Source organism: Pogonomyrmex barbatus, unplaced genomic scaffold (assembly GCF_055798465.1).
Source record: "Pogonomyrmex barbatus isolate J1 unplaced genomic scaffold, ASM5579846v1 scaffold11, whole genome shotgun sequence".
Lineage (NCBI taxonomy): Eukaryota > Metazoa > Arthropoda > Insecta > Hymenoptera > Formicidae > Pogonomyrmex > Pogonomyrmex barbatus.
The window spans coordinates 4,776,763-4,793,038 of NW_028297107.1; the positions used below are offsets into that span (position 1 = coordinate 4,776,763).

Below are 16,276 nucleotides of genomic sequence, written 5' to 3' on the forward strand. Positions count from 1 at the left end.
GAAGAGGAGAGAGAACGGAGGATACTCGAAAAGTTTAAGGCTCGTAATAAATGGCTCTCGGCGTCCCTCGTCCGCTGGGGCCCGGCGCGCCCGGATATCATTAATTAACAGTAATTAACGTGCGCGCCGATCCCCCCTCCGCGAAGTTTCCGCGCGCCGGCAGTCGCGCGTCTTGTCGATGAGGGATGAAATTCACACGCGAACTGTTCCGACGAGTTCGGCGAGCCATGTATCGAGAAATATCGCCAATAAACCAAAGTCATCCGTAACGGCTGAACGTATTTCTTACAACATTCGATATAAGCTCCGTGTTCGAGAAAAAAGAAAGAGAGATGAACTAGAGAAGATTGAAAAAAAAAAAATAGGCCTAATGTCATTCACGCGTTCATTCAGTTAAAATGATGCGTTTCAATACGACGCGAGACAAACTGTTACTCGTCAAAATTATTACGCACACGCTACATTATATGCAAAAGTTTATTTAAACTATAAAAATATATTTTCACGATTGATCAATGTCAATGAAGAGGTAATGGACCCACGGAAGGTGGGTAGTTCGTTAAAGTAAACTAAGCAACGAGATAGTTGTTCTAGTTGTCAACGAGATTGGACGTCATCGATTAGCGATAATTCAATATGGGGCATTAATTTTCATTAACTATCGAGTATCGAACTTTCCTACTATGTTGCGCGGCCGTCAGATATTCCCGAAGGAGTCTGCACCGCATCGATTTTCCCCCGGGAGATCCAGTGTCCTCAATGAGGAGATAACAGCAAGTTTGGAGAGACCCGCGAGTTGTATGTAACACGAAAATAAACTACGGGATACAGTCGCCATCAAAGGTGCACTCTATATTAATTATGTATGATAATGTAAATTGTAAATAGTCCTTACATTATCGCGATATCGACATGTTACTATTAATTTATTTTTTTAACGTGTACTTTTATAATATAGAACGCAATTACAGGAAATCTTCTCAAAATGCGCTCGCTATACTTCTTTACTTCTACTAATTGTAAGATTGCGGAAGGAGTCAGATATCTCTCTCTTTCGCAGAAAATTCCTCCGTATATTTTAAGTGAATTATGCTAACGAAGTTCATTAAAACGCGGCAAGCTGGTTTCTGGGCGAGGATTAAATTAGTTTTAAGTAATTTGCCGCTGTGTAATAAATTCTAAATTCGTCTTTTCCTCTTTCGCGCTTTTCAGACTCATCCGCGAAACAATCGCGAGATACGCCTCGTCAAATCATCGTTGCGTGAAGCGAATGGTTTATCGTTGGAACAAGAAAATATATGGCGTTCTACATTTCTCGTAATATCCCTCGCGATTTTTACATCCTTCTCGCAGCATTGCGGAGAATCGAAATTCGCGAACGGAAATCTCGGCAATCGGTGAACGCCCAATCCGGTGCGACGACGTAACGATTCTTACGAATTTCGCCTCGTAACTGCTCTTTGAACTCGCGCGAACGTTCAGCTCGTTTCTCACGAACGAGGCCAGAAATCGTAACGTAGTATTTCACTCGTCTGCAAATTTCTTTGCCGCTGTAATTTACGCCACCGTAATGGCCGCCGTCCCGATAAGCGGTCGCATCTTCGGGTCAAGGAAAATGGACGGTAAAACTTCTTTTTTCGAGAAAAACGTATTGCACCTATGCAGTTGGTCGTAAACAGCTTAAAGAGTCGAGCAACCGTAAAATTCTTTTAGAAAACTATCGCTCCTAGGAAAACAGAAATCTACAAACAACGATTAAGATACGAGAAAAAGAATGGGATTGTAAGTAAAAAAATTGAATTAAGTTATCGGAAAATCGCGAGATAAATACGCGCCGTAATGCGCAGGAAAAAAGGGAAAACGGACGATTTCTGTTTTAAATTAGCGGACAGTAGAAATAAAGTAATGAAAATGTTATAATTTATTTTATAATTTCGTTTAACATCTACTTCTCTCCCTCTACAAAGTGATCCAACATTATTTATTATTTCTTTATCTGCTGAAGTACAAAAAAAAAATTGGAACATCGCTATTCCATATACAACACAGAGATCACGCGATCGAAATCTGCGAAGACCTGCAATGCACGTAGATCTCGTCGCGTTCTTCGATATATGACGAGAGGAAGAGGGCGAAGGGAAACGAAGAGAGAGGGAAAGAGGGAAACGGGCGGTCTCGGGAAACAACGAGAAAGTGTTTCACCTGGCGAACGTGACCGTGTGAGGTCGCGATCGCCGTTAAGCCGATTTACGGGCGCACGTGCGAGCATTCCGCGAGCGCAATGAGACGGATAATGACGTTAAGAGGATCCACCAGGAGCTTCCGCGCGGCACTCACGTGTCGTGTATGCGAGATCGCCTCACGTTTTGTCTTCGTTTTCGTCACCGCGAGACACCTCACGTTCGCGTGCACCGTGTTGCGTCGCTTTGCGCCGACGATACGCTTCGCGGCCCATCGCGAGATGCACCCACGTCAAAAACCATCGTGTCGCGACTCCTATGGATAACTTCCTTGTCACAAGAAATTTTTTTTTTTCCTTGACGTCAATAGTTATGTAATGAATTGACAAATTTTCTGTGGCAATCTGTAATCGATATTTCAGCTGAAAGTTTGAAAAGATAAAAGGCCAGTGTTGATTTGGTGATCATAATAAGAAGGGATAATTTTGATAGTGTCGTGTTCCTTTTGTTTTAACGATAGCCTGCTGTGTGCAAGTTGTTGCATTTTATATAAATTCTTATTTATAAAGTCCACTTTGAAGAATTTATTGTACACAAGATAACAGTTCGGTGCGTTTTTTATTTATAATTTATGTCGTACATTTTAAGATATGTGGTATACTTATATTTTATATGTATATGTTTATTTTCTTAATTAAATATATTTCATATTAGACAATCATAGACATCATAGAAGTTGTTATAAAACTATTTGTAAGGAGCGGAATTATTTCATTTTTTCTAAAAAACATAATAGAAATCTAGGAAATAACTGAACAATGCTGATTAGAATTTGTTCCGAATGATTTCATAATTAATCTCCAGATTATAAATAAAATATCATTCTGAATTCTAATAAATTACAAATTTCCAAAATAAGCTTTAAGTAATAATATTTTTCGTATATATTAACTACGTAATTTTTAAAAGTAACTAATACTTATTCCAGCTTTTATTAAAATATTATATTATTGTATTATCAATATTATCAATGAACATTGATAAATAATTAAAATAGATTGAAGGTCGATAAAATTATTCTACATAATCGTCAGTGAATATTCTCAATTTTTTTAAGTATTAATAATAATGGAAAAATATTATACGAGAGAACTGCCTTTTCCTCTTTGTTATAAAGAAAGCTGCGAGATACAACTAATAATACAATCTATCGTTACGGCAATTGTATAGATGTCCTGTTGAAATTGTGTGTAACGTATCTGTTGCAGTTATCTAGAGATATATAACGAGAGAGTGAGAGATCTCCTGAAGCCGTCGACGAGCACGAGCGGGCTCCGAGTTCGAGAACATCCTCGACTAGGACCTTACATTCAAGGTACTCTGCTCGTTTACCGTGAAACGTCGCGTACCGAGGACGTCGGCTAAAATTCCTCGAGAGTTTTCTTACGCAGTGTGTACTTAAGTCTGCGCTGTTTAAAGCCCCCAACGTCCCTTTATTTTGCTCTTTCACCATGCTATAACATTTCTCCCACTCGTCGCGTTATTATGGTCTAATATAAAGATATAAATATGCTTAAACGTTATATTAAATATTATATTAAATATACTATTATTAATACCGCGAGTAAAATTTTTGATGACATAATATTTAAATATTATCCCTTTTGCACCCCATATTGACAAATCAGAAAATATTAATAAAATTTTTATTAAAATAAAAAGAAGTTTATGAAATTGAAAAAACCTTAGTTTAATATAATTACTATTGTTATCCATATAAAAATAGATATATTTAGATTTGTTGTTTAATTTCAAATTATTGCATATTCATGTTCTTAAACTGTCGACTAACTGAACTGTTCCTAGATTGTTGAACATTTCGGAATAGATTGATTCTCAAATCCCGTCATTTTAGAATCAAATTTTAAAGCTCTCTGAAATATAATCTTAGAACTTCTGGAAGATCGACTTTTAGAATAATAAAATTTCCCGATAATAGATCTCCTTTCAAGAATTGCGATTATAAGGCTTGAAGATTACGGTGCGGTTGCGATGCGGTTGCGGTGCGGGTGCGGTTGTGAAAGCTTGACCTGCGTCATAGTTTCACTCATCGACGTAATCTACTCCGATAACTGAAACTCAACCGACACATCTCATGCTCGCGATATGAATTAATGCGCTTTGTCATCATCGACGAATCTCCGCTCGATCGATCCGCCTTTTCTTTAAGGGTTAACGCACCACGTGGTCCGCACCCTGGGGTCGTTGATATCATACGTGGAGGAGGGCACGAAGGCTAGGAAGACAGCTTCGACCCTTCAGAACCCCAGCAGCAGTCGTAGCCACGCTCTGCTGACCGTCGATCTCTCGCAGGAGACGGCCGGCTTCGAGGGTCCCAACGGCAGCGGCACCTCCTCGTCCTCCAGGAGGCAGGACGCCACTTCGCGCGGCGGTAGCAGGTTGCACCTAGTCGATCTGGCGGGCAGCGAGAGCGCGGCCACATGCAGCGGCGTTCATCGACTGAAGGTGAGTCATTTCCTAAAAATAATATCGTCCGCTGGAATATTCGCCGGCTGAATTTCGCGCGATGGAAATCGATATTCGCGCGGGCCCGCTCCGCGAATGGATAGAGCCGCCGTTATCAATCTCGCCCTGGCCGCCGCGTCGCGAGCTAATAGACTCGCCGAACTGATCGACCGTCAGACTTACCTGTGAAAGCGTGAAAACGAGCGCGACGAAACAAATTCAAAACTACTTTACTATCGGTTTTCTTTTTTTTATTATTGTATCAATAAAGATCAATAAAGATATCGATCTCTTGTCCGTCATTGCTGGAGCATAAGTGTTTAAGAGGGACTAACGTTCGTTTAGCGACTTCTATAGTATCCATCTTCATTTTCATCGCGAGCATAATTTTGTGTGTAATTGTATGAATATAGATTTATTTTCATAGATTTTTGATACGTTCAGTGAAGAATATAGTGCAGATAAACATGTTAATGTTCCACGAATTAATCCATGTGCAATGTTGATGTGATTATGCCTTCTTCGATACGGAAGGAATCATCAAGAAATCGAAAAAATTCAGGAATTATCGCTTCACGTATGAAAGGCAAAGTACGTTTTTGTTAATAAAATTCGCACGTTAAACTAACAAATTCTATAACTATTATCGATAGATTTGTATTTGATTCAAAAACATAGATGTTATCACGGTCACAATATTTTTATAATTCCTATAATATTTTTTATAACATTTATCTTGATGATTTGAAAAATAGATAATTATTTATGTTTTAAAATGTCGAAACATTTCGAGTTAGGAATAAAAAATAAAAAAATGAATAAAAATATTCAGATTAGCACTATTTCAATGTTACTTTTTTTTTTTCATCTTTTTTTGTAATAATTTTTGCAGGAAGGTGCGAATATCAACAAGAGCCTGGTGGCTTTAGGGAACGTGATATCCGCACTCGCCGAGAGAGGCTCAACCGGAAGTAGGCCAGGAAGAAGATACATCCCTTACAGAGATTCTTCGCTCACTTGGCTGTTGAAAGATGCACTCGGCGGAAATGCCACCACCATTATGCTCGCCAGTAAGTGTCTGCTGGTATTTTCCTTTTGATCTTTCCCCTATCGTCCTCCCAAAGTCGTATTCTCCCCCTTTTTCAGCCCTCGTAATCTTAGAACGTTCCATCGACGTTAAGAGATTTCCTTCCGGGAATATTCTGTTCGCGCAAATCGCGTTTCGCCGTGTGTATTTTCGTGAGGAAATTATAAGCTCGCTTTTCCCCTCTTTTGATCTCGAACCCTCCATTTTAATATCCTTTCTGTTGCCAGAACGGTGCGCCCTTCTCGCGCGCAGATTGAAATCCAACGACCAATTCGACATTGCTTAATTGACCCTTTTAGTGCGAGCTTTTCATGCTAATAGAGTTAATTACGATCAAGCAGTTAATCGATTAATTTCTCCCTTTCTTCTTTGCTTTTCACGTGTTTCTAATTAAAGATTATTAAAATCATTCAAATGTTTTCCTCCGAAAACGATTCGTGATCACCAAATTGGAATGAAAAGCCGGCTATTTCTTTTCTCTCTTACTGCGGCATTTTCTCGCCCTCCCGTAAATTCTGTTAGTTATCGGAGAAGAAATATTATCGTGAGATTCGTGAAATTATTCCCATTCGCGATAACCCGGGTTGGATGTAATTGGTTTAAATGCTTTTCCAGGCGAGCTAAGACGCGGAGATTAAATTTCAATAGAGCCGAGATAGAGAGGCGCGAGAAGCGGTAAATAAGAAATCTGTAGTGGGCTTGCGACAGTTGCTACGTGATCGATTTATCGCCAATATTCCTCCCGTAGAATATTAGTAGTTATTATCGAATATGATTTAATATCTTATAATAACGCAATATATACGAAAATGAACGCTTTACGATTATAATAAAAAATTATCTTTACATTTAATAAAAGGTTATTAATACGAATTCTTTTTAATAAAAAATTATGATTATGTTTGTAAATAACATTTTATAAACATTTAATCAAACTAAATTGTAAAAATGATGGACTTTTGGACAAGTTCGAATTTTTATGAAAATTTCAGTTAATGCATTTTTAATAATATTGGCAAGACTTTAGCTTTGTAGAAAGCATGTTAGAGATATTTAGGAATCTAATTCGATTTCTCTGATAAATTGTTCGTCGCAGATTTATCTTTCATTTTAATGTTACTTTACTATTTTAAAATGGTTCTAGTTAAATTTGATTCTTTTTGATTATATTAATCTTCATAATCGTGCTTCTTGAAGAAATAAATATCTTTGAATGAGACGAAAACCGTATTAAAAAACCGTCGTCGATCGTAAATGACGATTAATATGAAAATTGCTATTTTAGAACAGGGAAATGCTATCTTCCCGTAGAAACCTATTGTAGTTAGATCAAGCACGTAGAGAGAATTGCGTTACATAGTATTAATAGACAATCTTCATTTTTATGAACAAAAAAATTTTTTCTATTCTGAATTAAATTCAGAAATATCGGATTAGAATTTAAAGCAATCATAAAAAAAAAAAAATACTGATCTCTATTTTAGCTACGATTATAAATTATTAATCTTTTCCATTTCTATTTAATTTTCTCTGATCGAATTTGTAGCATGATTGCGTGCGGCAGAAGAATAATTTGCGGAATACATTACGTAATTGTCGAAATTGAAGAGGAGGGCGAAATCTATTTGCACTTTTACTTTTTACCTCTCGTATCGTTGATGATCCTGATATTTTTATCTCTTCTCTATCGCGCGACGATAAACCAGCGAAACGACTGACGTAATTGAGCCGGCGGCGTGGAGAGACGTTAATCAAGGGAAGGCGCGCCGGTCTTCCTCCTCTTTCGACTCGTCACAATTAATTGCCGAAATGGAAGAGCCGATCGCACGATCTGTATAATTGGCCGGGGAACAACGGCGGCACGGCGAGTGTTTTGAATTTTGTGAATACTTCTAGCCGGCCCGGCGACGTGTATAATTAATCGTAGCGGAATATTCCGAACCGCTGATCATCGGCAATTAATTGAATTGCTAATAGCATTTCGGTTTATTATCGGGGGAGACGTTTAATATTCAGCGGGCCCGCATTTGTGATTGAGCGTATAGCGCGTAGATGAATAGACATTACATTATCCGCATACACTACCGGCGCGGTGGCGCGGATTTTATACGTCGGTTCTGTCGGCGATACGACGTCTGGGAAAAGGATACCGTCCGCTCGAAAATTCATTTCGGATTATTGGAGCTCTCGGCGAGCCGTGAGTTATTTCCGGTTGACTTGTCCACCCGCGGAGTTCCATTCCACACGTACATTTTCTCTCGATTAATTCGACAGACTCCAGCTGTTAGAGCTATCTGATTATCCGTGTGTCTACGGAACGCGACGAATCTTAGATATAGATATTCCACGGGGGACGGGGGGGGCAAGAGGGATGGAGTATTTCTGTACTGAAAATGCACGTGACGTTCTCCTTGGAGAACCGAAGACATGTCGCACGGTCTCACAGTTATCTCCGAATAGGCAAGCAGTATCTTGTGATTATTTCACGATAGGCACTTCTAGTAGATATTATTTATCAAGCAATCTCATCATTATCAGTGCCTAATGTACGATTAATCTAATGCGTGCGCTGATGTACGATTGTACTTAGAATGCCGCAGTCGCTAGTGTTAACCAGGAAATCGCACCATAACGATTAAATAGTTGTAGTTGGAACGTACGTTAATTTTAATGTGTGTTGTCTTCAATGAATCGAATAATATGGATTTTATTGTTCCTTTCAGCAATATCTCCGGCTAGTGGAAGTTATAACGAGACCGCGCATACTCTGCGATTCGCGCAAAGAGCGCAAAGCGTGGTCAATCGACCAGTGGTCAACGAGGATCCCGTGGAGAGAATCATCCGTGAATTAAGGGCTGAAGTCGCCAGATTGAAATCTTTATTATCGGAAAAGGCAAGAAATTTATGGATCTTTTACTCAAATTATGCGTGAAAATATTAGCGACGACCAAATACCGAGATATCGTTATTAATTGAGAGACAGATAGGCGTTATTCAGAAAATATGAAAACGTATTTTCAACGTCCTATAAATAAAAAAATGATTTAACATTTTTCGAGTAATCGAGATAATTAAATAAAATTTGACACGAATAATACGATACGAATAGATTTAAATATTAACTCAGACCTCGATGGAATATCAGTAATTTGTAGATTTCAGAATTATTTTACACGCAGTCGGATATCTCTCGATTTTTCACAAATTTGACCTGCCAAAGTGTTATTTTAATCGAATAAAAATTAACACCACCTACTCGTTTGTCTTCTGACTGGCTGCTGGAATGAAAAATCGAGTTTGGCGGAGGCGAGGCTGAAAACGCGAAAAGATTTAATCCCTGGCCTGATGTTGATCGAGCGACTTTATAACGCGGCCGGAGATTCGCATGCTGCCGGCAGAAAATATTAATGAGCTTCGAGCGGCGCGATCGGTAATAGCGCCGCATTATAAAACAAATTTCGCAATTTCGCCCGACGCGACGTGAAGCGCGCGGATCCGCGATAAATAGCGGCCGATTTTTCAGTCGCGCTTTAAATCGCGCGCGAGAGAGTGTGCGAGTTTATTATCGCGGGTTTATCAATACGAGCGGCTGGCTCCGCGATATTGTCCGATGTCATTACGCAAATGAGATTCATTGATCGTTTATTTGACACTTATTGAGCGCCCGTTGCGAGCGATTGGCCGAACGATTGCTGATAAAATATAGCACGCCGATGCGTTACACTTAACGAGCGAACAGCGTTTCCATTTCCATCAGGTAGTCGCCATCCTTCATTTCCGCACGTTGCATAATCGCCGATTAATTAAATTCCTCATGCCTCGTCCGCAATTGCGACTTCGCCGAGCTATCCGCGAGCGTCCACGTCGTGTATTTTAAATCCGAGATAAAATATTATTCATGCACAATAATAATTTTTTTTGAAAGATAGAATATCATAATTGTAATGTATATTGGAAGTGGAAATATTGAAATATAAAATCAAACGCTCCTCTTCTTCGTCAAAGGCAGAAAATAGAAAGCTAGAAATTATTACCAATTCATATCGACATGGATTAAATATTAATATGAAGTGTTGATTTAAGTATCAATTTATGATTTTAATTAAAGTCGAAATTATTGCATATTTTAATATGTAATATAAAATACTCTTAAAAAATATTATATATAAACGTGAAAAATTGAAGATTATCTAGAATCTAGAAAAATTTATAAAAAAAAACGCATAATTTAAGTAATAATAAAGCACTCACTGCATAATAAAGCGAAAAATTAAGATTATACAGTTTTAAGAAACTTCCAAATACGTTATATTCATTCTCGGATTTAAATTCAAATTAGTTACACGAATCTTATTGCAGGATATCGACCAGAACAAGGCGCCGTGTTGCTGCGGCAAAGTTCAAAGTTCAAAGGATTCGGCGACGGATCCTCAGTATCACGAAGAACAGAAATCGCGCAACACTTCGCGATCTGAGGAATCCGAGGATCATAAAGACAAGAGAACGAATGAGAACAGATTTTTTGATGTGCTTCCGATAAGAAGAATCAATTCTAGTGATAACGTGACAGTTTACGAAGCGAGTTCTTCAGGGTCCATTAGAAAGTTCAACTCCTACGAATATCTTCAACCTCAGGATCGCTTCGTCGGTAATTACAATCGGGCCAAAGTCACCGAATTGAACGACGAGGACGACGAAGTGGTGAACGAGATAAACGAACCGGTCTTTGTGGATATACCGACTCTCGTGGCAGTGTTGATCAAACCGGACGACAGCTTGCAAGAATCGTCAGCGCAGATAGAAGAGATTTGCTCTGACGAGGTGCAAGAAGACTCTATCGATGCCGATTTTATAGAAGGCAGCAATGAAGATTTCGAGGAACCGGAGAGAATTGACGATGTCGATCCTGACGATCGCAACATTTCAGCAAATTCCTGCAATCGAGTCTTGAAAGACTCGGAGATCGCCGATCTTCATCAGATTACATCGGAATGCCCTCCAGCAAGCCCGGCGTCTGTCGGAAGAAGCAGACCGAGAGGAAAGTTCAGCAAGCAGAATTCCGTCGACTTACCTTTGTCGAATCTGAACGTCTCAAAGAAGTATGGCTCTATCGACGGAATTAACAAGAGGAAGGAACCTATTTTTAGCGTTCAGCGATCACACACGAACTTGGAAAAACGTCCGGCGGTGTCTGATCGTGGGAAGAAGCTGAATAACATCCGAGAGATCGACGATCGTAAGGCGAACGTTAAGTCAGGAAGCATCTGGAAGGCGATCGGTAACGTCGGTAGCAAAGATCATCTGCAGAGGAAAAGCAGCAACGAATCTGACAAGAGTTTGAGGGATTCTAACAGCGGTAGAACAGGTAGCTACAGCAATATCGGCAGGAAGCCGAGTTTAGAGAGCTTGAAGAGAAAGACCAGTAAGGATAGTAGCTCGAGCAGCTCTAAGGACGAACAGATCCTGATTTCCAGCTTGACGCGCGACAAGTTAACGCGCAGAAAGAGCTCCCTGGACCAGGAAGCGGTAACAGCGGCAGCAACGACGATAGCTGGTGGTGTAAAGCACACGGCTATTCAGAAAGTGAAACGTGCCGAGATCGTGGCAGCCGTCACGGAGAGACTCTACTCCAGCAGGAAGCACACGGAGGAGACCAACATGGCGAGCAGCAACGCGTCGGACACGCGTTCACCGCCGGAAGGTACCGACGTGAAGATGTCGAGCAGCCTCATCGCGCGATCGAGGCTTCAAGAGATCTCGCGAAAGATGCTGATGAAGCGACGGAGGGTCAGCGTGGACACGCAGACGGAAACGGCGTCGACGCTGCGTTTCAAGGATACGGCGAGCCTGACGGACGAGCCCAAGGTGGTCCTTCAGGACGCGTCGGTCCTTACGGACGATCATACGGACAGTGACGTCACGACAGTCGCGACGACGGATCGCCGATTACCCGTTCTCAGAGTGAAGGACATGGCGACGCTGACGGACCGACGGCCGCAGATCAGCATCTTCCGCTGCAAGGACGCCGAGAGCTTGGCCAATGATCTCGATTTCGACGATTACGAATTCCACTCGCCACGAAATGATTCTGGTATACTCTCCGACGACGCGCAGAATTACGCCGAGAGCAATCTGTCCAGCGCCGACGTGTCCGAGCTTTATCCGGAGAGTGGTGACAGAAGAGTGCCGTGTGTGGACAGCTCGACCAATACGTTTCTCACGTCGCCAGGAAGGAATTCGGCGGTGCAAACGGCACGTCTGGAAACAACGAGTCGGCGGAAGGATAACTCGGAGAACAGAAGTTGCAGCGGGTGCTGCAGTCTAATACACGAATTCAGCCAGAATGCACGAGCGAGCAGTCCCGAGAAGAACGTCATCTCCATATCTCTACCGGAAATGATCAGCATAACTATAGAGAGCACGAACGGTCTGGAATCAAGAATTGCGGTGGTGGACGGCAGCGACGCCGCGGAGGAGAAGCCAAAATTCATTTCCAGCGATAAGGCGGCTCAGACGGATGAAGAGATTAAAAATGAAACTGAAAAGTCTGTTCTAAAGGATTTTACAGTCAAATCAACGGCTATTCAAGCGGACGGCAGAGTTTTCAGGATCGAGAATATTTTCCAGGATCCGAGGAGCAACAACTGTCAAGACGCGACTTCCGATCTGAAGAAAGAGACTGTATTAAAGAAGTCGGTAACTTTTAGAAATTCCTTGGGCACTTCCTCCGTCATCGAGACGGAAGAGAATGGCACAAAGCCGGAATGGGACGGATTGTACATTAATGATGTTTGTGAGAAAACGTGGCCGATTCTGAATGGCGGCTTAACGCAGGCTTTCATTATTAAGAAACGCAGTTACAGTTTAAATTCTAGAAGACCAATACACAGATTTGCTTGCTATGATTTGTGGAAGAACTGGACCTACCCGTGTCCAGAAAGATACGCTGATTTTGCTAATTACGATGAAAAAACATTGACTATGCCATCTTGTGGACAGCAAGATAGTAATTTAAAATTAGTTGATAACTTCCTTTTTTCTACGATAAGTAGCGATTGTACTTCTGATGACAAAGTTTCAGAAGAAGTGATTCAGGAATCATATAATAAAGATTCCGAGAATAGCCACGAGAACTTGAAATCAAAATCTATTTCGTCAAAGAGCTTATTAAATGATCATAATTTTTCGGATGACAGTCTTGATTACGACGAAGATAACGTCGCGAGAAAGTCATTCGCGGAAACAATGGATGATGAGAATTACGAGAGCCTTTGTCCTCCAGATGTTGTTGCGCACACGAAAAAGGAAGCTTCAAAGTTGACGAATCATGTGAACTCAACCAACATCGAGTCCTCAATAAACGACGATTTTGATGACACCGAGATAGAACTTCCGAGGAAAAAACCTGTTGAAATATCAGAGAGGAATCCAACAAAGGATTATAAAGAGTTAATATTAGGGACGTCATCGTACATCGTACAAAGTGATTCTGAAGAAGAAGCGACAACATCCAGTCAATCTGGTAATATCAATAAGAAGAAGGTATCTTTTTCAAATCCCAATAACTTCGAGGAGATGACTAGTCGTAAAATTCTGATATCAAAGCAAAACTCGGAAGCTTTGAAATCTATTATTAAGATGAAGAGAAACTCGATAGAAACTGAAACTTTGGACATTATTCAATCCAATGGTGAAATTGATCAACCTTTGCAGGCGAAAGAGATAGAATCGACGAAGAGTGAGGAAGTCTTGACTGTCTTGAAAGAGAATCATGATTCTGAGAACTCCGAAGAATCGTTTAATGATGAAGTAGAATTTTCCAACAAAGATCATTGCGGAGATCCTTGCGAGAACGCCGTCGAAACCAGTGTCGTCACCGATAAAGACACTCGTTCTCGTGCGGTGTCAAAAAGAAATATTCTTGAAGAATATCTGAATGAGGCAATGATCTTCATGCGCAACATGAACTCTATCAACGAGTACATGAGTGCCACAAATATGTTGGAAAACTGCGGGAAGCGTCGCAAAAGACGAGGAAGTCGTCATGGCAACAATCCAGACAAGGATAGGAATTATATAGAATTCCGAGGACGCAAAGTGAGCTTGAAGGATGACACGGACAAGTATTTGCAACCGAACAATAATGACGATGTTGCGGTCGAATCCTATGTGAAATGTTTGAAGGGCATCGAGAGATTGGAGGCGTGTATTGAGAAGGTCAGCGAACACAATCAGATCCTTCGAGACAGATATGGCATCGACGTTGAGTCTACTGGCGCTAAATCGAGTTTAGCGAGTCCCAGCATAGACTCCAATATGTCCAGCATCAATGATAGCGTGAGTTACCGATACAAAAGTGATGCTGACAGTTGCGATAAGTCTGGCCTTTCCAGGATTTCCTTACCCCCTTTGTCTTCCACTCAAACTGACATCGCGAACCGGTTAAGTGAGATAGAAAAATATCAAGTTGTTACGAAGACGGTCGAACATGATCTTGACGACAAGAACAACAATATTACAACCGAGGATAATCTCGAGCACAAAATCTTCGATGAATTGATGCGCGCTACCGATTTCAAGTGCTGGAGCCCGAAGCAATCCCGACAGGAACGTCTCCGGAAAATGTCCGATCTTAGGTCGCAAAGCTCGACAACTTACTCCAAGTTACGAGGGACTTTCCAACAGAACGCTCGTGGCATCCTTAATTTCGACAAAGTTTCCGTCACCGAGGATTATCTTGGTCACATTCGCGGAATTGAGAGTAGACCTTGGACGTTTAGGAAAACGAAACTTTCGGATCAAACGGACGATATTAGCTCGAGAACATCGATCGGTTTCGAGACTGATTCTGAGAAATCTTGCGACGAATCACCGGAAGATAATGGTAATTTAAAGTCGGAAATCGAGGCATCGAAGCCGACAATTTTTCAAACAAAGCTGGATTCCGATCGTCTGATAAATTCTAGAAAATCGATCGAGACAGGACAAACGCTTTTTACGGAAGATGAGGTTGCGCGGAGAAGTACACGGAGATTAAAAGATAGTTTAAGAACCGAATCAGTGAATCCCAGATTTGGAAGTTCTTTGTCCATGGAATTAAAGTATCCTGGTAGTCCGAGAGCAAAGTTCTTGGAGCTTTTAAAGGAGAGAAGACGCATTGTAGAAAATAGTAGAGGTACGAATGCATTTTGAAAAGAAAGAGCGAAAATTATTCTTAAATTATAGAACTATTTTTCACACGTGTTTTGTATTTTGACAATTATCAGAAAAAGAACAGTTATAATAATCGATTTAAATATAAAAATATTTTTAAAATAAAGAGAAACTTGTAAATAATGATATCGTAATAATATTTGCGCTTCATATGTTTTTAATCATTTTATCAGTTTTTTGATTTAACGATCTACTTTTAATACATAGTTACATTAATGACTGTATTGATAATTATTGTGCAAAATATTAACGAATATTAATTTTTAAAAATATGTTAATATTTAATTTAATGTTATTTGTTATTTAACATCCACTTGATCTATTGATTTTATCAATGTTTAATATCAGAGATGTCAAACTTTTTAAACTTTTCAAATTTTACAAATTTTAATTTAAAAACCATTAACATTTGTCATATACCATAATTATACAAATTAATTAAGGATGTCTCTTGTACATAGTAAGTAATGTAATTCTTCGAGTAATGTCTTATATCGTCACTTTTTTAAATTGGTGATGCACGATTGTCCACTCTACAAATTTTTATACTACTTCTATCATAAAAATCGTAAAATGTTTCAATATTAATAATAAGTTAAAGCAGTTTATTTGTAAATTATTTGTAAGAAAATTGTATTTAAGAATATAAATCATCTTTATGAGAACGTTAATATTACAATTGTATATCATTAAGACAAAATAATAATTATTGTATCATTCACATAAATACCTTTTAATAAAGCCTATTTTACGAAAAAATGGAATTAATAATAAATTAATAAAGGAGAAAATACTAAATTATTTTATATGATTATTTATTATTCTTTCTTTTCATCAATAATTTCCTTATATTTCACTTATAATTCATTCACTTATAATTGTCATTATTTCACATTTTTTTATCAGTTTATATATTTAATTTTGCTTCCTAGTTATTTTGACTTTAACAAAAAATCCAAATCAAAATTCAAACTAAATAAATCCATAAATTTGCTCTCATACTTTATTCGACACAATTCAGTATTTTTATGAGATAGAATCGAGTATTACGACGCAAACTCGCCGATTAGTATTGTTACTCAACGACATGTGTAACGCGGGCTGTGAATCTGATCGATAATAATTTTACGAGGCAAGGAAGCTCGTATTTCGTGTCATGAAACGACGGTTAACGGCCGACGCAGGCCGCGTTGTTTCAGGAAAGAACTGACGCATGTGCCGCGTATCGCGCAATGCTGAATGTGCAGTGATGCCGACGTCGGCAATTGCA

At 39.6% G+C, this 16,276-nt stretch overlaps 1 protein-coding gene across 1 annotated transcript in view; it reads left to right on the forward strand.

Annotated features, from left to right (window-relative positions):
* The window catches only part of LOC105425873 (uncharacterized), a 40,514-nt gene extending 24,749 nt beyond the window's left edge, over positions 1-15,765 (forward strand). Inside the window, exons 4-8 of the mRNA XM_011636848.2 lie at positions 3,449-3,555; positions 4,411-4,706; positions 5,599-5,776; positions 8,517-8,686; positions 10,153-15,765. Of these exons, the coding sequence (XP_011635150.2) occupies positions 3,449-3,555; positions 4,411-4,706; positions 5,599-5,776; positions 8,517-8,686; positions 10,153-14,985 (5,584 nt within the window). The 3' untranslated portion in view covers positions 14,986-15,765. The remainder of the gene's footprint in view (positions 1-3,448; positions 3,556-4,410; positions 4,707-5,598; positions 5,777-8,516; positions 8,687-10,152) is intronic.
* Positions 15,766-16,276: the final 511 nt, after the last annotated feature.